Raw genomic sequence first — 25,030 nt, forward strand, 5'->3', positions numbered from 1 at the left:
GGAGTTCCTGAACAGTATCAAAACTGATTATAGACACCTGTACGCACACCTCACTTCATTTAGGGTAGAAATGCCTGTAGCAGTCCAGAGCCCTCAAATACTTGTGCGGCTAAAATCTGCACTCATTTAAAACAAGACAGTTTTTGACTAATGCCTTTGTGACTAGCGTATGAGTTCTCTAGTTCACATTTGTCAGCTTGCAGCAATTGCTGAGGGGCGTTCAAATCCCAGTCTCCATCTGCACGCAGTTACAGTGAAATAACCAAACGGCCACCACATATGCCAACGTTAACCTAGAAAAGTGAGATTTTATTTTGTTATTAAGCTGACAGCTCAACGCTTCGACTGGAAGTTGGCATCACTCACGAGTATGCCCAAGTCCATACCTCCTGCTTAGTTGAGGCTGATGCCTGTGCGCTGCCTCCAACTTCCCACTTTGCATTGGCCCAACAGCCAAAATAGAGCAGCCCAGCTCCATCCCCTTCTGGCAGGGAAAGTTTCAGACAAACTTCTGCAGTGGGTATTTGTCCTGTCATAGTGCTCTGGAGCAGAGCACTGTATTCACAACCCTAATAACACCGTGGGCTACAACCTCACAGAAAACAGATACCAGAAGATGACATGCAAGGGAGGAAAGACTCTGCAGATCATTCCACCAAACCAGGACTGTCTGCCTGACCAAGGCTCTCCAGACACCTTAGAGTAAAGTTTGACAGAGCCTGTAATTTCTTTTCCCAGATAATTAATGAAAGAAGAAAGCGCATACACCAAGACATATTCAATGCCTCCCCCACTGCTGAGAGGATGAGAGGAATAAAGGAATAGCCAAGCTGAGGGAGGGCGCCTCAGCTGGATTCAGTATCCACCTTATTGAGGAAGAAGTCCTTCCTCTCTCCCTTTCTTTCCTTTCCACCTTAGTTGGAGGCTGCCAGAAAAGCAGGTCCTCAGCTTCTGGAGACAGATAAAGGGAACTGCAGTGTCTTTCGACTCTTCTCACAAAGGGCCCCTACTCAGCTCCTCATCCACCACTAGAATCAATACAGTGATCCCAGCATCCTCTACAGTCAAAGCACTTCTGCCGCTTCAGGCCCTGCTTCTCCCACTCCTTTTCTTCTCTTTCATTATTGAATAGGGTAAACAGCGGTTAGAGGACTAAACCTGGCCAACACACCACATAAACCGCAGCCTATTAAGCATGATGTAGTTTACAGATATCCTATTTTGCACTGAATATTTTTTCTTTTGATAATTATGTACAAGTGGCTTTAAAATATTTATTGAACAGGCACTCACTGTTGCTATTTCTCAAGCATTTTAAAACTCACTTCTAGATTTAGTTACATCAAAACTGAAGACTTTTGCTATGCTCCATGTTTATTATATGTAAGAATGAGTGATTTTGCATTCTCAAAGTTCAAAGATATCAGGAGAAGATACTCGGGAACAGCAGCACATATTTATTACGCTTGGGAGAAATCCAACATTTCCAACACATTTATGTTCAAAACTGAAAAGGTCACTACTAACAACCCCAACGCATAAGATGACAGTCATTGTACTACAGCACAAAGACTGTATTTGGCATAATACACCAACACAGAGCAGAAGGAAGGTTATCACTGTAGCACACATGGTACTTACAGAGCCCCTATACTTGAACCGGGACAAACAACGCCTGTTTCATTTTTTAACTAGTCCAGAAATAGCAGTAAGTTATTGGTTTTTTAGTAATAAAAAAAAAAATGGTCACAAGCTGTTATTCAGAAATCAACAGGTCATATGAACAGCCTATCCCAGGCAGCATTCTGATGGAAAGGCTGCTGCTCTATTTTAAACTTTGGTCAAAAAAGAACATGAGATAGCTTCAGTCAGTCATGACATATCAAAAAGTTTTTTTAAAGGATTAATTTAAACATATAGACTATCCACTCAATAAAGACACCTGTGTCTCCACAGGGATAAACCATACAGAATTTGAGGGTTTTGTTTTTGAAATTAATAACTAACAAGGTGTCCTTATGCTATCAAATTCAATGGCAACAGAACACTAACTCACTTCAAGTATAAAACTCCACTCTTTCAATACCAGAATTAGCATTCTAAAAGACCAAAGTTTCATCCTCTTCACATGCAGAAAAGGGAAGCAAAACATAATTGTATTTGTACCTCCATCAGTTCCCAGAACAGTAAGGGTGCCAGCATTTCTCTACAGTCAAGAATTTGACTCTAGTTCCATGAAGAAAGTTGCCTGCAATGAAGCTAAGGTTATGAAAAAGACAATTACTTCTTGTGCATTGCTGCACATCACTAGCAACCACACAATTCTTAGAACTGAATGTATTTGTCCACGGGGAATCTGGACTATAGGATGCACTGCAAGTAAAAACTAGTAAACCTTGGCAGAGCAGCATGGGAAAACATGCCTGGAATCCTTCTGTATTACGTATATTCTATATAACCCACTACTTAAAGTTACTATTTATGTTAAGCATTACCCCAATTCCCAAGAACAAGGTGCTGGCCCCACTTGCCTCACCAGCAGCTACAACCATAGCGACACCTCATACTACAATACCTCAGGTCACAAGCAGCAGCAAAAGACTTTTGAATTGAAAAAAAGGATCATCTCTAGAACTATTCTGCATGGGGCAACAAATTTATTTGGCATACTGTAAAAGCACTAAAAAAGGATGAATAAAAACCCATGGACAAGCTTGAGCAGGTCTAGAGGAGAGCCACGAGGATGATCAGAGGGCTGGAGCACACCTCCGATGAAGGCAGGCTGAGAGAGTTGGGATTGTACAGTCTGGAGAAGAAAAGGCTCGGGGAGACCTTACAGCAGCCTTCCAGTACCTAAAGGGGGCCTCCAGGAAAGATGGAAAGGACTCTATCAGAGAGTGGAGCAATAGGACGAGCAGTAACAGTTTTAAACTGAAAGAGGGTAGATTTTTATTAGATATTAAGAAGAAATTCTTTACTGTGAGGGTGGTGAGACACTGGAACAGGTCGCCCAGAGAAGCAGTGGATGCCCCGTCCCTGGAAGTGTTCAAGGCCAGGCTGGATGGGGCTTTGAGCAACCTGGGCTAGTGGGAGGCATCCCTGCCTATGTCAGGGAGGTTGGAACTAGGTGTTCTTTAAGGTCCCCTCCAACTCAAACCATTCTATGATTTACAATTACTTCTACAGAAGTTTTGTAGAAAGAAAGCTTGAGCTTAAGGATGAGTTGCTTTAAAAGAAATCAGAATTAAAAAAAAATGGCTGGAGTTTTGTTTAACTATGTTTTTCCTTACAGAAAAGTGTAAGGCCAAAAAAGAAAAAAAAAAAAAAAAAAAGAGGTAGCTATGGAAGACCAGGGTGTGAATTGCAGAAAGGTACCCTTCTCCAAAAAATACCCCTCATCTCTGCTATCAAATCCCTAGCCTATGCAAATCACACATGAGACTGAGACATGGTCATTAGTGATGCCCTTATTTTTCAAGGGCATTAAGGTGAGATCTTCAGGGCCAACAACTGGGAGATCTTCTGAACGTGCCAAAGCAACAGCTAAAGGAACTTTGCTCCTCATGTACCAAACGTCTTTGAAAAGCTTACGAGGAAGCCATGAACTTCTGGTGAATGAGGTTCAAACACTTAAATGTGGAGCCACAATTTCAACACAGCAAAGGGGTGCCCTCCGCTGCCCCTCTCCATCCCATACAAGAAGGCGTGTGGCTACGAGGCAAGTCAGATCAGCTCAATAATCCGGTGAAAACCTTTTTTCCCCCCTTGCCTTATGTTTGTTGATCTGACTTCTCTCTACAGGAGAAGTCTCTTCTCTCACACCATGCCTGTAGCAGAAGCCAAATGTCTGGGCAAGGGCTGCTTTTTGCTCCCTTACATACTTCAACGTTTTCACTAGCACCACGAAAAGGGTCGTGAATTCTTACTCCAGTTTCACCGCTCAGCCAAAGTCATCTGTACTGCCCCTCACCACAACTATCCTCTGCTCTCTCCCCCTGACTACCACCTCCACTTAGCCAACACCCAGCACCAACCTTCTTGCCCAGCCTCTTGTTCAGTTAGATCCCCAGTAGGGTTTTAATCATCCCCTTCAGCAGATGACCCCTGCCTCAGTTTTATTTCAAAAACTTCCTGTCCCCATTCCTCTTCTCTTATACAATGCTGACCCACTTCTAACAGCCCTCATTTAGATTATAGCACAGTTCTGTCTTCTGAACCAAACTTCCTAGAACACCAAAACCAGAAGAGACATGCTCTCGAATTTTGCTCCTGTTTCCCAGTCTCATCCTAGCTGACTGAGGAAGGGAAGTCCTGTCAATCCTCAGCTATGATAGTCTGGAAAATACTTCACAGGCCCACAGGGATGCTGAGTCTGGCAGAAGCAAGAGCTGTAAGGACTGGAACACGGTCAGCATGGAGAAAACCTTCTCAGAAGTCAGACAGGCAACACCACAAATTCCCTATTTAACTCCAAGAACAGACTTTTTCCAAGAGTTTATGAATATAGCCCAATTGGAGACAAAATCCCTTGTCCTAAAAAAGATCTTAAGGACATGCTCCAAACCACTCACCCCACCTCAAAGTGGTATGAAGATTATGCAACACTGTAAAACATCCTCTCCCTTCCTCACACTTTATTTTCTCTTATAGTTGGCTCATTTGGATTGAAATGTTATGAAACAGACAGCCAATATAGGAAATTTTAGGATCAACTCTGAAAGCCTGGCAAAAGACACAAAGGCAGCAAAATGGGACAGTCTTAGAACAGGAAGTTTCTGCAAATCTAGGAAACAGCTACCAAACTCACCCATCAGGGCAGTAGCAGAACCCTACAGAACATCCCTGACGCTCTGCATCAACACTACATTATTTCATCAAATACAACCTGCATTAACTTACGGCTTTTTTCCCTGAAGTATTAATTCAGACATCAGCAATTCAAGCTGATTTAGTGAAAAACTAAGAAACAAATACCATACACAATAGCAATAGCTAACTTGAACCCGTAACTCTTTTCAAGAAATACCACATACAATCCAGCAGTTCCCTCTAGATCTGCCATATTATAGAAGTACTACATTTTGCTTTCCCTATCCTCTATTGTCACGCCAGTTATCTGTAAGTAAACTCTCCTCACTGACGCTGGAACAGAAAAATAGCTCAGTTCATAGGATGAATCTAAAAGTCCAGATGCCAGTGCTGCAAATCTCAAAACTGAACACACAAGGAAACCAAAAATACTCCAGGCATATGTAAGAACACAAGGGTTTCATCCTACGTGCAGTTAGTTTCCTTCTTAAAAAAAACAAACAACAAAAAAAAAAAAGAATGAAACTAAGTTTTCTCTCTTTGTCAAGACAACATAGCTAGAATCTTTAACACATGCATTTTCCACAAGAACCGAAGCAAATCCGCTTTTTGCCAAAAAACAGAAACACATACTTCTATCTTCATCAGGGTCCAAGGTTTCTAAAAAAAAAAAAAAGGCTGCCACTATGCCAAAGCAATACATACCTTCTGCAACAACCTATTTTGTATCCAGATGAACAAAATATATATAAAATTTCCCAAAAGGTTAACATTCAGCAAATGACTTGAAAGGTATGAACAATTTTCTGCTTGAACGGAAACCTTATCACCTCCTGAAACTACCCTTGGATGCAACAGCTCCTCATGCATGGAAGTAGTATGTAAATCTCTGCACATCTGGACAACACTAAATCGTTAATAGAAAAGAACAAAATTGTTGTTGGCTAACTTTGTGGGTTTTTTCAAGCATGTGAAAAACTCAAGTCTGGGAATAAACTGGCAACTTCTCAAGTCCCAGAGTAGGACAGATAGAAGTATCATGAATTACTTTGCTCGTTACCCGGCGCTACATCACCGCATAGCCTGCCAGCTGTCACACAGTGAAACTCTGTTTAGAAAGACACATACTTCATAACTCCATATCTGGAGAGAAGACTGCTCATTGAGGAGTTTTTCCTCCCTTCCCACTCATATTGGGAAGCTGAGGGACTGACGTCAGCTCTAAAGTTAGCCATCAGTTTCTCTGAAAACTCAGAAAGGGAAGGCTGAGGCGGGGGGGGGAAATGGTGGCAGCTACAGCTGCTTGATGACAGTGATTCTGGCAGCAGTTTTCCTAATAACCAAAACCCAACAGCACAGGAGGTGGGCAGCTAATTGTCATATAAAAAAAATAAAGCTCAAAACAGAAAAGACCCAACGAGAAAAGAGATCAGAGGAAAAGGCGGAGAAAGCTAATATACTGGAGGGACACAATTTCTTACTGCTTACAAATATATCCTTTCACTTGTGATAAAAAGTTCAGGTTTAGGCACGAACAGGTCTGTTCTGGAAGTACAGCCATGCATTCAGGCCACGTTGAGAAATGCGCTTATCCAAGTATTGTCTTCACCCAGAGTAAGGGGTGCAGCTGCTCTTTAAAAGCCTGCTTTCAGATCAAGGAATGGACGAAGCAAAGACAGTAGCTCTAAGCAAGTGATTTTCAAAGCATACAGAGGCCTGAAAAACATGAGGACTGTTACAATCAACTTTCTATGTATTGTACCCTCTCTTATTGACTAGGAGAGTCTAAGGCTTTTACTAGAAATAGAGTACTAACCAAGAAAGCTGTCAGTTACTCGATTTTCCCCCTTACTAGAAAAAAAAACAAACAAACAAACAACGAACACAACAAAAACCAACAAAATCTTCACGATCAATATCTCCTTCATGCGAAGTGCTGATGTTCCAAGCCCAGGCAGCTCAGCCAGCCTTTCTCCCGTGGTTGCCAGCAGCCTTTCTGTCTCCTCCCTCTAGGTGGAGAGCTTTACTGTGCCACCGCTGCACAGCCCCGCACACAACCGCGCCATTCCTCTGTCAGAGAACAAGAGTGTCATCTCCATTAAGTATCAGTGCTGGGCCATGCTGCAGAGGAAAAAAAAACCACCAAGATAAAGAAATGGAGGGTACCCTCCCCCTTCCTCAGCAACAGTTTCTCCTCCTGCTCATATCACCACACACACAAAGCTTCTTTTCCCATCACAAAGTGGGTCAGAAATGACAAAAGTTTCCATGCCCATCTTAAGCTTCACTACATTTGACATCAGCTTTGAGTAATAGAGGAAGAACTACAGAGCTGACTCACTCCTCTTCAAACTAAACTCCCAAGAGGCCTGGTCACTCAACAAGGTCCACTCCCAGGTGTCGAGAACAGCAGCGCTCCTTGAAAATATTTAAGGAAGAGATCCAAAGCACCTTCTCTCTATATTAAGTCTCATTATTTATTAAAACAGTAAATATTACTCGCTACAAAGTTCAACCACCAGTGTTCATACCTTATCATGAGGAATTCATAGGAAACAGTTTCAAAGTGGAAGCCTAAGAACAGTTGGGTACAGCTGAGGAACTGAGAATGGTGACCAAGTCACTGTAACAAAGCAAATGAGGAATGAAGTCAGAATTTGCTTTAATAACCAGTGATACAGAACCGATGATGCATAGTAACAGTATTTACCTTCAAGCAGCTTGCCGTCTCTCACCTTTAATCATTACTTCAGGAGCATCAAGTTTATTCACAATACACTGCAATGCCTAGACAAAAATCTGTTTATTTAAACCCATAAGCAAGCTTTCTTAAAAAAAAAAATAATACTTATTTTGTTCAGGAAGAGCATGCAGTTTCACTCTTGCATGCTTCCACTGAAAGGGGACATCCTACCTTTACCCTCCATTCCCACTGCCAGCTATATATTTCTGCCATTTTTCCAGCACTAGTACCTGTGTGGCCAACCAAGGTCAACCACAACTGAAGACCAATCAAATAACCCTGAAAGAAGGTTTTCAGCTGGAGCAGAATTTAGGAGTCCTCATCTTTTCCTAGCTCTTAGTTTAATAGCAGCCTCCAGCATTAAACACAAATAATCTTCCATTCCCTGCCCTAGACACACTCTTGGCATCCTCCGTCTCTCATCAGCTGAGGATTTTGATTTGGCTGGGCTTGACGGCAGCAATGCTGATAGAGCCACTGGAACAACGTGAACCAGAGGCAGAACAAGAAACTTTACCTTTTTGATTTCTCCTCCTCACTTTCTAGTTCCCCCCACCTGCCCAGCATTTCCACTGCATTAGTCAGCCTTTTTCCATGTAATTAATGAACTAAGTGTGGCTAAATGTATTAGCAAAGATTGCAATATGTGAGGAGTGTTAGTTCTGCAAGGCTGGTCTCCACACTAATTAAGCCATTCCTCCTATGAAATCTCTTAAAAGCCTAATAACAACTTTCAGCTAAATCCAGATCAAGTACTTCATTACCTGAACTGTTTAAAGGTGCAACTATATACACGTGCGTGATACGGTATCTGATACATCTTTGAAATGCATATTAAAGCATTATCATTTGCAAATAAACTTCACATGCATTTTTCAGATGTCAACAAGCTCAGGTACAGACCAGGGAGAAAGAGAAGTGTATTGGTACCACACCACGTCTGCTAGCCGTGTTTCAACAGCAGTCCCAAAGAGGTTGTAACTGGAGTTGAACAAAGACTTGTTTGCTTTATAAGATGCCAGGAGCCACACACAGAAAATTGCTCACTTCTGAAACAAGTTACTCTCAGTTCAATTTCTCCAGAGGTCGAGATAATTATATCCTGGTGTATTATTGCATTAACCGGCACTACCTGGTAGAGGCAACACGCCAGTCCTAAACTGCTTTAAAATGGGGCTCAATGATAACCGCACGAGAGAACAGCAGGTTTTACAGTTCACTCCATTACAGGGTGTTTCTCCAAGCTGTCTGAGGAGTGACTATAGCCACCTAAGCTGTTCCAGATTCATGTCTTGTACACAGTCACTCCTTTGTCCTCCTAACCCCACCACGTACACCAGACCCAAGGGAGACCAACAGAAAGCCCTGCAAGGGGATCTCTGCCATCCATCATCCGCTCCGCTAAAAGCGTGAGACATCCATATATATATACACCCAGCAACAGTGAGGAAAGCCTTTACTACTGTATTCAGTTTTCCTTGCTGGTGTCTGAAACAGAAGCATACAGGCTTTTCTTCATGGTTTTGCTGCACCTGGTGTTCCCTCAAAGAGAGTAATGCTGCACCTACAGCTCCTACGCTGTCCTGCCAGCCCAGCAGCAATGGAAGACCAGGAAGACAGAGAAATCGTTACTTTTCCCCCCGCAAGGAGACTGACAATGGAAACGTCCGATCCAGTGAGGCTGCCCACTATCACAGGCAAGCCAGTTTCTCTTTCTGTTTTCCCCTCCTAACACAAAGCTGCACTTGAAGAATTAAAAGTAATGAACATTTTCAACATATGGATTTTTTATGACCAAAAACCTCAAAAGGAAAGAGTCAAAAGGTCTCTCTGCAAAAATTAATCCTGGAATTAACGTGATTCATTCAAAAACTTACCAAGTGTTGTCTTACAAGTTTTTATACACGAACACCTGTAAGAAGCCAACTATTAATAGTACCAATGAAACTGTTGTACAAAAAACAAAGAAGTGCTACTTGTGGCACTATGATTAAGGCCATGTCAGCAGTTTGGTTTTCATGACTTTAACACCCAGCTGTAAAAACGTCCTTCAGCAGAAGCAAGCACATTGCGCCTGTATCCATGGGGAGCACGGTCTCTGTTTTCACTGGATAAAATGCAAGAATCAACTATATTTAAATACATAATCTCCGAACAGTAAGATCTAGAATTTGCAAGTTGTTTTCATATATAATCATTGCCAAATAGGACTACACCTTAAAAGACAGTTTGGTAAATACCGCAAGACAGAAACTTGGTAGAGCACAAGAAAACTGAGAAATAAGAGTGTGTGATTTTTCTATTTTGGCATACATTCTTCAAGAATTAGAGGTATAGCAAAGAAGCTGCATGCTAATACAGAGTTCACAGCTATAGATCTTTGAAACTTGGCCACCATTCGCTTAGACACAGAACGGCATTAACAGATTTATGTTTGAAAAAGCACCACTTGAGAGTCTTCAAGCAAGGAAAACTAACTAAATAATAAGCAGTGAGCGATTAGCCCTGTATGTGCACAAAATTAAAAGCCCCACTTATGCTGACACAGGACCCACCTCTGTCCCAAACAAGCATGAAAAATGTAGCATTTCAATCTAACGTGTGTTAGCGACATACTACTGAAGAGGTCCCTGCAATAAAAGAGGCAGAGTTAAACCACAAACAGAATGCGACCAGAAACCAAAAGCACTTCTTCCCAGTGTGTTTTGATGCATCAGGCATACCGCTGAGGTTCTGGATTTTATTCTATTTAACTATGAAGTTTAATTACAACAAACATTACAGACTGGCTTAGCAGGCTAGCACCCTTAACTGCCTCAGTGTGGAAAAGCTGTAGTGTCTCTTAGTTGTAATATTTAGTAAGATAATTTAATTGAACATTGAATTTTAATAATCTGATTCCACCTTCCTGCCACTAATATATAAACAGAGCTATATTTCTTCCACATACATAATGCCAAGGGCAATATAGTCCTACTGTAAAGATAGAAACAAGAGTAGTTTTTCCTCCTGGCTTTTTCTATACCTTTTCTCCTTATCCCACATTAAAATGAAGCCTCCTTATTAAGATAATCAGAGAAACATGAGGAACTAGAAAGACTTAAAGGCAACACCTGACAAATTCTGTAGATTTATAAACCCTCCCCCTTCTCCATCTTTCCCTCAGTCCCATACATGCCAGAGGGAAAGCTGAACACACAGACACACACCCCAAAATGGTAAACTGAAGGGGCAAAAAAAGAAAAAAAATCCTATCTGAATTGTTAAGAGTAATCTTTTACGCCTTCTTGAGAGATTGGGTTTGGGTTTTCTTTTTTTTTTTAAAAAAAAACAAACAAAAAAAGAGATATTTGAGTTGATAACTAGCCAATGACATTCCCATAAATTCAAATTATGTCTTAGTGAAAGCAATTTAAAAAAAAAAAGTCATCAAAACCACCCCCACTGAAAGTCAAGAATTGGTCAGGATCAAACTGGTGATCGTTATTTCACTCAGCATATTGAATTGCTCACGAGATTTCAGACCCTTATTAGAAATGTGGGCTTGTACTTCCTTCAAAAGAATCTCTCTTTAATTGATTTCTGGCCACCCTTTCCCTTTTCCTACCATCCAGGCCTATAAACTGGCCCCATCCTGTCCTTCAACACACAGAGGCCATACAGTAGGTGCCAACATTTGTAAGTAATTATAAGGAGGTTTTACAAGGGGAACATGGACAGTCGTTAGCTTACACCAAAATGCCACAGTCTCAGTGAGCCAATAGACAAAAATACCTGAACTCTCCAGAGAGTTTTGGAAGCAAAACCATTACATTTTTGGCTGGAAGCATGGTTTAACATCAAAGTGACAGCACACATGTGGTAGACAGCAATGTAAGGCACATCACTGAGGCCCAGCAAGATGGAAATCAAACACGGCAGTCAGTTCCTCAAACAAAGACTAGAAGGTTGGGGATGGAGTGACAACACAGCTTCAGTGGTGTGCAGAGGGTGCTCAGGAGGCAGGTCATGGTTTGGAAGCACCATTCCTCTTCAGATCAGCTCCAAGGCAGCAGCCTCACAGGAGCAGTACCTGTAAAAGCACTCAGTCCCCATTTCTTTAACTGCATATACACACATTTATTGCACAATATGCTCTTCTTACTAGAAGAAACACCACAAGTAATCAAGTTCTGCCACCTTTTCTTAGCCTATGGAGTGCTTCACATAAAATAAATGCTTTCCCATTGCAAGATGAAGTGCTGCTCAGGACAACACAAGCATAAGCCCCATCAGGCAGCCACCCTAAGCACCTTTCACAGTCAGCGGAGCAGATACGCCTATTGCCAATACAATTCACAGCGCCAGTCTTCTTATCCCAAGGCAGGCACCTGCTCAAACAAGCCTGGGCTCTCAATCAGCCAGAGGGTTCTCACTCACTAAAAACAGCTGCCTAGACAACACGCTCAGGTGTAAAGACAGTTAAGCAAGAAGGTTCCCACCCGAGATGACAGAATCCATCACCAGTAACACAGGCTTGTACAAAGGAAATTAAATGGCTCCAATTAATTAGTGAAGGTTCACCATCACATTTCAAAGTCCACCAAGTAATTCCGAGAGAAACTCAATCTACTTAAATCAGTGTCCAGAGTAAGCTGTATGTCCACCACCACAAGTACTAGTTACAGCATTAACTGATGGGGAAGCTGTATATTTCAAATGCATGTGCACACTCATTTCCTGCTTTACACACCTTCATATTAACTAAAAATAATTTAAACCATCATTTAACAGTTTATTCAATTTATCAAAACCAAAACCTCAGAGTTATTGCTTAGGGAATTTGAGTAGTTTTAAGGTTCTGTTTGTCTTCAATTTGCCAAGTCTGTGTTACACTTCCCTTTAATCGATCAAGGCAACAGATAGATATGAGATCCTGGGACATGACTAAAACTGACAGAGTTTGTGTGTGACAGAGCTGAATTGCACTGTAAAAGGAATTAGCAGTCAGTATTTCCCCATCAGAGTTACTTTCCAATTTTAAGGAAGTCCAATCTTTCACACTGTTTAAACAAGAATAGCAACAGACAAAGTAATGATTTGAAATTCTACCTACACAAATCAAAAAAGTCCACAGCATAATAATGCATTTCCACAAAGGTGGTTTATTTATATAACATGACTAAATAGTGATCGAGCATAACTGCAAGAGTATGAAAGTACAGAGATATTATCAACAGAAATGCAGTAAGTATCATTTTGGAGACATGGTCAGTATTAAGACTCCTTATTTCACTCTTGAATAACCAAGAACTCTCAAATTAGCAAAAAATCCTCTTCTCACTTTAAAATGCAGAAAAAGGACTGAAACAGCTGCACTATATATTCAACTATAAAGAGGGCCAATAAGAACCCAGGAACATTTAATTCGTATCAGGTGACCTTCAGAATTTTAAGAAATCAAATAGGCAAAGCAAAACCACACAGTTAAGTTTTTCAGTTTCAGATCAGCTGCAAGTATGACTATTTCCCTAAAATGGGCTGGCAAGGGCATAAACTGAAGTTTAACCATTAGTCTTTATGACTTCCTTGCCTTCACGTCTGCAAGAATAATTCTCCAACTTTATTTCACCTTCAAAAATGAAGTGATGTGTGCTACTGAGCCTGCAGACCTACAACCACAGAGCCCCCGCTGCTGTTCAAAGGCCAGCCAGATTCTGAAAAGGCTTCCAGCATCACTGCAAACATTGAGGGGAAAAAACCCAACAACTTGTAAGCGAGGATGCTGTGAAGTTCTGCTGGCACAGTCCAAGCTTGAGCATCCTGGCCTGTATCAGGAACAGTGTGGTGAGCAGGACTAGGGAAGCGATTGTTCCCCTGTACTCGGCACTGGTGGGGCCCCACCTTGAGTACTGTGTCCAGTTTTGGGTCCCTCACCACAAAAAAGACATTGAGGTGCTGGAGCAGGTCCAGAAAAGGGCAATGAAGATGGTGATGGTCTGGAGAATAGGTCTTACAAGGAGCAGCTGAGGAAGCTGGGGTTGTTTAGCCCAGAGAAAAGGAGGCTGAGGGGAGACATTATCGCTTTCTACAACTACCTGAAAGGAGGGTGTAGCGAGGTGGGGGTTGGTCTCTTCTCCCAAGTAACAGACAATAGGACAAGAGGAAACAGCCTCAAGTTGCGCCAGGGGAGGTTTAGGCTGGGTATTAGGAAAAATTTTTACACTGAAAGGGTTATTAAGCATTGGAACGGGCTGCCCAGGGAAGTGGTTGAGGCACCATGCCCGAAGGTATTTAAAAGACAGGTAGTGATAGTGCTTAGAGATATGGTTTAGCGATGGGTTTTGTCAGAGTTAGGTTGATGGTTGGACTAGATGATCTGAGAGGTCCCTTCCAACCTAGGCAATTATATGATTCAGCAGAGCAACACTTCACCAGTAATGGCCAAATCAGCACCAGTAAAGAAGCTTCTGGGATGCATCTTCTTAAGCATTCCCATAGAACACAGATACCTCACAAAGCCACCAAGAAGATGGAAAAATATTCTATTTCGCATGCAGGTCTGAAGAGCTCTGTATCCCTTTTATACTGTACATCTTGTAGGACTTTAATAGTATTTTAACTTCAGAGGCAAACAGAATGCTAAATTTTGGCAACAATACAATGACAGACTACTACTGTGTAATCATGGGAAAAGTTACACTGACATCAAAACCACAATTATTTAGTTGTATGAAATCCAGAAAGCATAGCCAGAAATTTCAGCATTTCAAAAACAAATCTGCTCCACAGGAATGTTTTTGGTTTTAGAGAGCAATATCAGCACTAAAGAAGGCAAGGACACCAACCAGCAGCCAAAGATAGTGTGTCTGTTCCTTATCTTTTTCTAACAGAGGAATCACAATCAAGAGGAAGCTACAGGTCACCACCAGTATCACTGATGAAGCCTGCCACTGCTAAGGCACCTGAAGAGATCCCCCATGCACAAAACCAATGTTAGGGAAAAAAAAGCAAACAAAATAACCACACCCCATGACAGCATGCCTGCAATTTGGCACGTAGCAGCCTAAACAGTCAGATGTTGTTTCCCAGTTCCAGAATAGCACCCACAGAAGTGTACAGGTACGGACGACAGTAGCAGACAGAAGGGACTGCAGTATATCAAACTAGAAGCATAAAAAACAGTAACAGAGCATGTATAGGAGCAGTCAGGCATATTCCCTGCCTGACTTCAGGTTTTATTTCCTTCTAGACATAAATACCATTCTATACACCTTGGGAAAATGGCTTATTTCCATTCATAAAATGGTAAATACGTTCAAGCCTCTTCTGGCACAGGTTCAGATGTTATAGGATACAAATAAGAGTTGTCTACACTTTTCAAGATGCTATGTGTTTTCTGATTTTCAGGTTGGGGGGGAAAGAGTTGGGTGATTTAAGTACGGTGACATGCTACCTCCAAGTGCCTATGAATACACAAGAACAGTTACAGTAGACCTGACAGCCTATCTATTACCACATGCTTCAGCACTGCCCTGGAAGGTGAAGCTTTAGAGATTTGTATGTGATACACATAGCACACTCAAAGAACGTTACCTCCTCAGGAACTTGGAAGAGGAAAAAAAAGAGCCAGGAGGCGTACATTTAAATAGCTGTGAAGGTGTCAGATACACAGCAGAGACAAGGTATTGTCTTATTACAGCAAAAGCACTCAACTAGACATTCAACATGGCAAATTTTTTCCTTCTGCATTTGATTTCATCATAGGCTGTAGTAATTCTCCTTTGAGAAAAATTTCCAAGCAGCAATAAATGAGTCAAATGACAGCTAAAGCAAAGCCCTGCAGAAACCTTTCATAAAATTTGACTGTATGTTACTATATTTAATAGATAAGCAGATTTTTCCAGAGCAGGCATATTTTCTTCCTGTTATTTCAAAGGTGTTTAAGCATGGCAAATGCAGCACAAGCTAGTTTATCTACTTGGAAACTCTTTGCACAAAGCTGGGATCTGTGGCATCCCACACCCAAGTCAAGTACATTTCTGTGGCCAACATATACCTGCTGGATCACAACACTTGGCTGAGCATCACTACAAAAGCGTTGTGCTATTGTTAACTTTAACTGACCAATTTGACTGCATGACACAAGCTGTACCATTATTCAATGCAACAGAGCTGTCTCAGGGCACAGCATCAAATGCTCTTCGATGGTATTTATCACTGAACTAACTGCAACCAGATTATAAAGTCAACAGACGTGTCCTTAGACTTAATCTACTTACTATCAGATGACATTTTTGAGTTACAAAGCAAAATTCATGTTTCCCATTTAAAAAAAGAAAGTCTTTAACAAGTAACACTCCTGAAGGAAGCCTGCCTTAAGTATACTACTTTGTGTGTATGTGTGAATAAATGAAAAGAAACATTGTTGCAATATTTACATTGCATATGAGGAAGTTCAGTTGTTTAATGACACATGTAAAGAGCACAGGTGACAACAGATAAGTTAGTTTACATCAACTTGTTTGGCAGGCTTTACAAAAAGCTTCGTTATGGATTTAGATTATGAAGTCTGTGCATACCCTAGAAACGGAACAAGCTATAGGGACTTTCCAGTAATAGAGGAGACTGGAGAGAATTGCATTCTTTTCACCTCATCTCCTATAGCTTTGCTTAATTGAAAATTTTGGACACAACTGCATCCCCCAGTTCATATACACATGACCCAAAGGAATTCCTTAGCTGAGGTCCTGAAAAAACAATCAGTGAATTCATATGAAAGAAGCAGGAGGTGACAAAAATATTAAGAAAAAAATCTTTTAATTTTGCTTGTTTGGCTAAAAAGCAAACCAAGTAACAACAAGAGATTTAGAGCAAGAGAAAGCACACACCTGTGAGAGGAAGTTAGACAACTACCACGCTGCTGACTTGCTCTTGTGTCATTGCTTTCCTAGTACTTCAAGGAAAGCACGCTTTCCAAAGTCAGCCTGATTGTGCTGCAACAGTGTAGGAGAAGCAGAGCTGACACGTTTGTGGGAACAGATACTTAATCAGGACTCTACTCCAGACCCAGAAGTCTGAAGAAGCTGGGATAAAGCTGCTAGAAACTGTCAATAAAGTACTTCCTGCCTCACAGACTAAATGAAAGCGTAGGTAAGTGCAAAGAAACTTAATCTCCATACTCCTCAGAGAAATAAGGTGTGGGCACCTTATTTTAGGAAGCACCACTAGGATGAATATCAGTATCACAACTGCACTGAAAACACTTTTATTCAGCTTTTTTGGATTACAAGGATCAGAGTGGTGACCTTTGATGTGTTCTCCACACAGGCCATCAGCAGTTTTAAGTATTCCATTTTCCTTGTCCTTCTGCATAGCTATTTGTTTTTTAAGAAACTGACTCCCTTGTGCAGAAGGCTCAACACCCAAAAGGATCTGAAAGAGACAATCAGGAGGAAAAAAAAAAAGACCAAAATTTATCGGGAGAGGATGAAGTCACAGGAAAAAGGCTTTCACAGGAGTTCTCCCTTCAGTTTGGATTGGCTGTAGGTACACAGAGAAGAGGATGCTTCAACTCTAAAACCTTAGGAAATACAGAAATACAGGTTCTGTTTACACTGACAGTCAATCTTCATTAAATTAAAAAAATAACAAACCAAAAAAACCCAAAACACCACAAGCCAAAAAACCCAAGACTAAGCAAGTGGCACGCTGCTGGAAATGGGATATTCTGCTCTCCTTTCAGTCTGTGCAGTGGTGGCAATAGCCCCCTATGACTATCCGCAGCATCAGAAACTTTCATGAGAAATATTGCTTGGAGGAAGTCAGCTTCCCAAATCCAAATTGGATACCATGCTTCTACCTGTTTTGTATCTTAGTAGTGTTAATATGAACTTTATCATTTTATTTTTCCTGGAACATTTTCAGTATTTTTATCTATTTTGACAGCATGTACACATCACAGTACACAGTACCTTATAATTCACTTGCTGTTCACGATGTTTTTCAATCCACATCCCATGGTCAAACACAAGGAATCAATCAGATTGCCTGCACTGGTCCTTGAATTAATACCTGCTAGCTGAGCCAGGCTACCACAACTTCCCTCTCCAGTAAGCAACTAGAGAACAGACTTCACTGGCAGTCACAAACAATGAGTAAAGCTGTGCAAAGATGGAAAGAAAAAAAAAAGGGAAGTTAACACATGAATACACACATGAACTAATCCTGTATCAGCCATACTTTTTACCATGACTATTTTCTAGCTCACTTACGTTCAAACACCACCACGAACTGCACTATTCTGAAAGGCAATAGAATAAAGCTGGGCTCCTCTGGGCAGGCACAGAGAGCAGCCCATGTCCTGGACTCCAAGTTCTTGGAGAAGACAAAAGCCCACCCAGTATGCACATATTGTTGTAGGGTAGATTCCTTTGGTAAGAGGTCAATGCATTAGCTGAATTAGACTATGTGGTAAACCTTCTCCCTGCAAAGGGGTAGCAAGACAATCAGAATTCAGGCATCTTTCTAAAAGTAGGACCTCTGTTTTCAGATAATAATCCAGTCTCCCATTTCGGTACTTGTTATACTACTTTTCAATAAAATGCCTTTTTCTCAAGAGTCTTGGATAGCAATGCTTCTTATTTATATCCAGGGAAATAACCTGGAATCATACTTTAGGCAAGCTCAGGTTTCACACTACAGCCACTATTCATTTGCTGCAGAGTTTTCAACAAGCCACTTACACCATCTTGTCACAAATTGCAGGTGTTCAACTTCTGATACTGTGGAGGACTCACAGAATCACACAAGTTTACATTAGAAGGGACCTGTGTGGATCACCAAGTCCAAGATCCCTGCTTAAGCCAGGGTCAACTACAGCAGGTTGCTCAGGGCCATGTCCAGTTCAGTTTTTAATACCTCCAGGGACAGACACTCCACAACTTCTCTGCGCAGTCTGTTCCAGTGCTTGACCACTCTCATCATTTAAAACAAAACAACCCCAAAAAAACCCAAACAGCACACACCCTCTCAACTTTAAATGAGGTTTCCTGTATTTCAGTTTGTGCCCAAATTAGCGTTCCTACATCTCTGCATCCTCAAGCTAAGATAAGGATGTTCAACATGTCTGAAGTTCTCACTCAAGACAACTCTTAGATACTCAGAGACAGCAACTGAGATAGAGTACCTGGTTTCAACCAAGATAATGTTTGTTTTAATGAAAAGGCAGCAATACTAATATTTAGCTTTAGCCAGAAACAAGACAATATTTGTTTTAATGAAAAGGCAGCAATACTAATATTTAGCTTTGTCAGTTTCAGCAAAAACTATCCTCCCATTTCTATGCTGAAAAGCAATCCTTTGGATTTTATCCTCCACCTGGCAAACCAGTGTCCTCACTCTGGTACAACAGGTGATAATGTTTCTCTACATCTGCCTTACAGGTACACACACACACACACCCCCCCCCCGCCCCAATGACAAAGATTCACACCTCACCACTTGATCACAATACTTAAAAAAAAAAAAAGCTTTCCTAAGAAGTTGTTTAACTGTTTCCTTTATTACTCTTCTCCAAGACACAAAGTTGCTTTAGCCACAACGTGTCAAAGGGTATGTCCTGGTCTGAGGTAAAACAGAACCAATAGTCACACGTCACACTCCATATCCTATTTGTTACTACCTTTTTTTTTTTCTTTTTTCTTTTTTTTTTTTTTTAAAAAACGCTAAGCAATGAGTCGTGTTCTCTTATTACTGGTAGATTGCCCCACAGAGTCTGTCTTGCTTAGTTTCATTCTCAACAGCCAGTCTTGCTTTCTCAGCCTTTCCCCCCCTACTTCTAGATACAGTTAGGCTTTCTCAAACTATGAGCTGTAACTCCTGCATACAACTTGCAGTACACGTACAGGAGTTTGGTGCGTTACAGGAAGAGCAAAGGCCGTAAGCAACCAAATTGAACTTCTCATACCAGAAAGACAGAGGCAGACCTCATATTCTACCTACACCAATCAAATAAAGAGAATGTTCTTGCATTTCTGCATTCACACTTGTCAGTCGCATTTACTTTATCTTAGGGTTTGGTTGAAACTTCTGAGGCTGCTACCCTACGTTTTGCCAAATGGCAGTTGAATTTTACAGACCCGCAGGCAAGGGAGCAGATGCTGGTGCTAGTACTGCTGCTGCAAGAGCTCTCACAAGGCAGAAACACAACTCTTTTCTTCATCTACAATTTGCAATAGCCTCTGGCCATGTACTGACACTCAAGTCCTAGTGCAATGCTTCATTCAAAACTGAGTTTTATAAGTGCCTGTTGAGTGATCTTGGTCTACAAAGTCTTACCTTACTGTCTCCTCAAGTAAAGCAGAACAGCACCAGACACAAGATAGACATTATTCACTGCTCATAATCCAGTGACTGAGGGGGAAAAGTAGAAACATCAACATATAACCTCATAGTTAGACTCAACCAGAGCATTTCTTGGCATTTCTCCAAGAAGTCAAATATCTAAATAGTCTTACAAGCATCAGCATACAGAAAGACAATCAGGCTGATTGCAGCACAATCAGACTTTCCGGAAAGATATTTAAATGCAACTTTAACAGACATTTAGTCACAGTGCCTAGAAAACAATGCTGTCAAGAAGTACTGCTTTAGTAGCTCCCCCAAATAAGAGATAAGACATAGCTGCATACCTAGAATTAAATTTATTAATTATACTAGCATTTGATTCAAAACTCCCATTTTTACAAGGTAATTCTTCAAGGTATCAAAGCTGGAAATGTCCGGCACATCTATTTTGCATTGTGAAAACACTCTTCCAGTAAGAGTCACATTCTAGTTTTGTAAAAAATATTTTCATTTTAATACATGCAACAGGCATGTTTCATTTTAAATACTTTTCCTTAAATTTAAAAAAAAAAAAAAGTGCTATGCATTATTCACAAGTAGTCTACCAGCAGACCAATACCTACATGACACTTCAGAAATGTTTTACCCATCCATCCATCCATCCACAGCAATTGCCTCGCTCTGGAAGTCATTTTAGCAAAACAGTGAAGTGTGGTTCATCCCACTGCTGTGGTGTGAGAAGGGAGATAAGGGAAATCTCAATACTGCAAAAGGAGCGTACAACACCACTGGCTATGTACTTAGAGTCTCTTATCAGTAATGCAAGTGGTAGAATGATACTGATTTCACTCTAATCCCAAGGGTAAACACAGAATTTGTAGAGGTTCATTTATCTGCTTTGATTTCATAAAGACTAAGGTCCAGCCCTTGCAGTCGGAATGCCGTTTGAGTCCTGACCAGAGAATCATGGAGTTTGTCTTCCTTTGTTGCTTCACCATGCATATTGCAAACTCCTCCTTTTATTTAGCCAAAGGTCAGAAAATCACCTTCCTATCAGTAACACATTCACCCTCACAGAGACGTGTCCTTTCAACATCTTGTATCCAGAAGAGAAGCAAGACACGTGAACTGGCTTTGTTAACTGGTGCGGCAAGCTGGCACATGGCACCAGCGTCCTGTCACTCACTATACAGAAGAATTTGTGCAGACAGCCCATCCTCATCTGGCATGCTGTAAAGCCTTATGAATGCCATTAGAAATCCATAAATCGGAAGTTACAGCTGTGCCATATCTCCATGGTATATTTCAGCGGAAAGCTGGATCATCAGTCAGTTGCGCCATTGTCAAAATATAGCCCTACCTGAGCTCAACTCTTTCTCCATCATAGCAGAAACAAAATCTCATCATTTGTCAGTGGAAGAGATGGACAATCGAGATGTTCACGGCTATACAGAAGTTCTGAAAAATAAAATGAATTGTCTGATTTCAACACTATGATTAATCACGCTTGCTGTGGCATCATCTCAACTCAGGAAGGGCTGCTACAGTTCACGCAGCACCTTGTTTGGCTCAAGAGTACTCTAAAGAAAAAAAGCACAACTGTACACGTGCCTAAAACTGTCACAGCCCAGTCAACTCCATACTTCTCCCACCTACCCTTGTTCCAGGAAACCAGGTACCACTGTGCTTTAATTCAGCAAATACTCCCAGAGCGCACTGGCCACACACAAACAAAAGCAGGTTCATTATACAATGCAACTGTGCCAACTTGCTTTTAAAGGAAATTTGCTCTAGCAGAAGGAGCACAGTTTAAATAAGGGGAGTTTACCATCCTATTCTGTTCTAAGCCTTCCTCAGTCTGGAGGGATCCAAGCCTTTATCACCCACCTTGAAGGAGGATGCGTTCCAAGGAGGAACGTGAAACACAGCGACTCTCTTTAGCCCAGTAATTAAAGCAACTACCTGGGGAAGACAAAGCCTGAGCTCTAGCTTCCACTTCAGCATATTTGTATGTTTTACACATGGTAATTAAGTTTAAAAACAGATGGCAGTAGGACTTTCTCCCAGGAAGCAAGACATACGAGTCTGCTTATTCTGAGATAAGAAACAGAACTCAGGTCGCATTTCTGGGTGAGGCCTCTCCAAATAAAATGAAAGCTATTATGTAAAAATAAAGAAACGGAGTGAAAGAGGGGTGAGGAACAAGTACTATGGTGACTTTCTTTAAAGTTCATCTGAGAAAAGAGGGACAAGGATTCCTAGTGGCAGATCTCAAAATGATGGAAGAGTACAGGACCCCAAAAGAGGCCACCCTCAACATAAAAATTCCATCCTAAGCCAAAAGTTGGTACAGTCTCATCACTAAGGCACCCAACCTCACTGGCTAACTATCACAGGCCTTTACTAGCTCTGGTTCTCCACATGTTCCAGCAATATGCCTGACAAAGGTTAAATTAAGACAGAAGAGCTGCTTTGAAAAACGGAGAAAAATAACATAGAGAACACAGTGCTGAAAGAATTGTAGCATTGTAGCTACAGGCCTCTAACTTACTATCTCTGGTGAAGAGAAACGTACTTTTGTCAACAAACTGGAAGACTGTTCACACAGTACCAAAGTAGTCCTTGGGAAAGCTCTGACTGTGCTCTTGCTAAAAATAAACATCAAGCAAAAATGTTAGTATATACAGATTATTAGTTTTTCCTCTTCTCAGACATAGTTACATCTCCTTGTCAGACAGGTGCTTGAAGGTGTTTCCTCAGCCCACTATTGGCAGACAGCTGCTAACCCACTACAGTGCCCACTAAAAAGGGTTGTAAGGACACACAAGAACAGACATAATGAGGTAAAACATGAACAGCAGGTAAACGTTCAAAGCATAGTGCAGATTCTCTTGGATAACAGATGAAAGCTACTATAACACTATATTGTCTCTGGATTTACTCCCCACAAAAGGTCAGGTGGCTCTGCTACAATGAAAAAAAGCATTGACTTACATTGTCTCAGAGGAAAAGAGCAACATGTTTATTTTGACATGTACTTTTCCACAATGCTCACGGCCTTCTAAACAATCCACACCAACACCTCACAAGTGGATCTGCAAGCGTACCAGGACAAGCCACAGTTGAAGGGGAAGTAGTTCTTCCCTCTATGAAGTTGTCACTGATTAAATGCAAGTCATAAAGGAAAAAACTGGGATTCTAAGATGAACATTAATGCTTACTATAAAATGGACCTAGGTTAATAGGTTATACCAATCACAGAAGATATACCCTCCAAGCAGAAGTCATTCAACACGTTCCAAGAGACAAAACAATGCGCGAGCAGAGTGGTTTTTTTTCCAGGCAGTGGGCAACATCTACATTGCAAAGTAAGGTGTTCCTCAAATATGACTAACTATGTCCATGACAGCTTTTGTTCAGCACCCATATGCCAGTGAAGTCACAACAATGCAGACCTCTGCACGGACAAACAATCCAAACAAACATCCAAGCTGCCTGTTAGGACTGTGGCAGCAAAAGCTATAAACTGCACAGGTCAATGCTCCTGCAGGTCTCACCAGGTTAAAACTCACCACCAGAACATCCTTTTTCATGGTGCAGAAGTTGCTCCAAGGGAAAACGATTTTTCTTTCCACGCCACCTTTCTCCTGCACCTTCTGCTCAAAGCACCAGGACTCTGAGAGCATCATTATCCCTATGAGTAATACAGCCAAAAAAATTGGAGACTGCAATGAACGTACAAGAATACAAAAACAGTGGCCTGGGGAGATGCTTTTGTCAACCATTCAGGCCTGGGTATAAAGCAGGCACTGACTGTAAACGCATGGCTGCCCAGTATGTCAAAGAGACAGGTGACAAACAGGCCTTCTGCGTGACAAGCCTGCTCAAACCAAACCTGATGGTGGACTGCCTCACACCTGCACGGGTACCACTGCACCACTACCTTCACCGCTTCAGACTCGCGGGATGAAGAGTCACAGACAAAGGCTCCTGGTATTATCTTTTATAGACGTGGCTCCTTTCCCACTGATGCTCACTTCACACCTCACCTCTGCACCAGTTTAGCTGATTTCTTAGGAATTCCTGGTGAAAGTTACTATGAGACACTCCAAAGCCAAGATAAACAAAGCGATGCACCCCACCTCCCCCCCAGACACACCTGGTGAAAGCCACCTCTAACCCAGGGGCGAACGAGCCCCAGCCAACGCGTGGGTGAGGCCAGCGAAGCCCCGTACCTCGGGGCGGTCTGTCCGTCCGCCTCCAAGCCCGCCGGGGCTGTCAGAGGGAGCAGCCCCACAGCTGTCGGCGCAAAACCGTGAGGGGAAGCGGGCACCAGCCGCAGCCGCCCCGTTGCAGGGTGCTTCAGGGGCCGGGAACGCACCGGCAGGGATGTGCCCTGAAGCGGGGGGAGGGAGAAAGGGCCGCGACCGCCTGCGGACACGAACGCGCCCGGCAGCCCCACGCCAAGCCCTCCGCTCCCACGCGCGGCCTCCACTCACGGCTGCCCGCGGGAGCCTCTCCCCACCCGCCACCACCGGGAGCCCCGCAAAACCCGGCCGCCCAGACGGGGAAAGCCTGGTGCCGAGAGGAGCCCCCCACCCTTACCTGCCCGGTGATGCCGGTGATGAGAGCCACCTTCCTGCCGTTCATCTCCTCACCGTCTCCTCCCGCTCCGGCCCCGGCACATACCTCCTCCGCCGGCTGTGCCATCCTCCCGGCGACGGGCGCGGCCCAGGTGCGGGGATAGCCCGGGGCGGGCACAGAAGGGAAGGCCGACTACCGCTCCGAAGCGCGGCTCAACACATGGGCTACCCCCACCCTGGGGCTACCGCTGCTGCTGCCGCTGCTCCGCCCGCTGCCGCCGCGCCGGCATTTCCGCGCTCGCTGCCCGCCGCTGCTCCCGCCCCGCCCCGCCCCGCCCCGCGGCGGCCGCAGGTGCAGCCCCGCCCCTGCCGCTGCCGCCGCCGCCGCCGCCGACCCCGCCACCGCGCAGGCGCGCAGCCGCCGGGCGGCCTCGCTTCGCCCGCCCCCTCCCCTCGCTTCGCCCCGCCCCCGCCCGGCCTCGCAGCCAATCAGAAGCCCCGGCGCGTCCTTAAAGGAACAGGATCGTCGGCGCGCCGAGGACGAAAGCGAGCGCGGTGATTGGTTGAG

The 25,030-nt window shown here is 42.7% G+C and overlaps 1 protein-coding gene across 1 annotated transcript in view; it reads right to left on the reverse strand.

Annotated features, from left to right (window-relative positions):
- GMDS (GDP-mannose 4,6-dehydratase) overlaps positions 1-24,804 on the reverse strand; it is a 427,838-nt gene extending 403,034 nt beyond the window's left edge. Inside the window, exon 1 of the mRNA XM_063326011.1 lies at positions 24,485-24,804. Coding sequence (XP_063182081.1) covers positions 24,485-24,589 — 105 coding nt within the window. The 5' untranslated portion in view covers positions 24,590-24,804. The remainder of the gene's footprint in view (positions 1-24,484) is intronic.
- Positions 24,805-25,030: the final 226 nt, after the last annotated feature.

The sequence above is a fragment of the Chroicocephalus ridibundus genome, chromosome 2 (genome assembly GCF_963924245.1).
Source record: "Chroicocephalus ridibundus chromosome 2, bChrRid1.1, whole genome shotgun sequence".
Taxonomy (NCBI): Eukaryota; Metazoa; Chordata; class Aves; order Charadriiformes; family Laridae; genus Chroicocephalus; species Chroicocephalus ridibundus.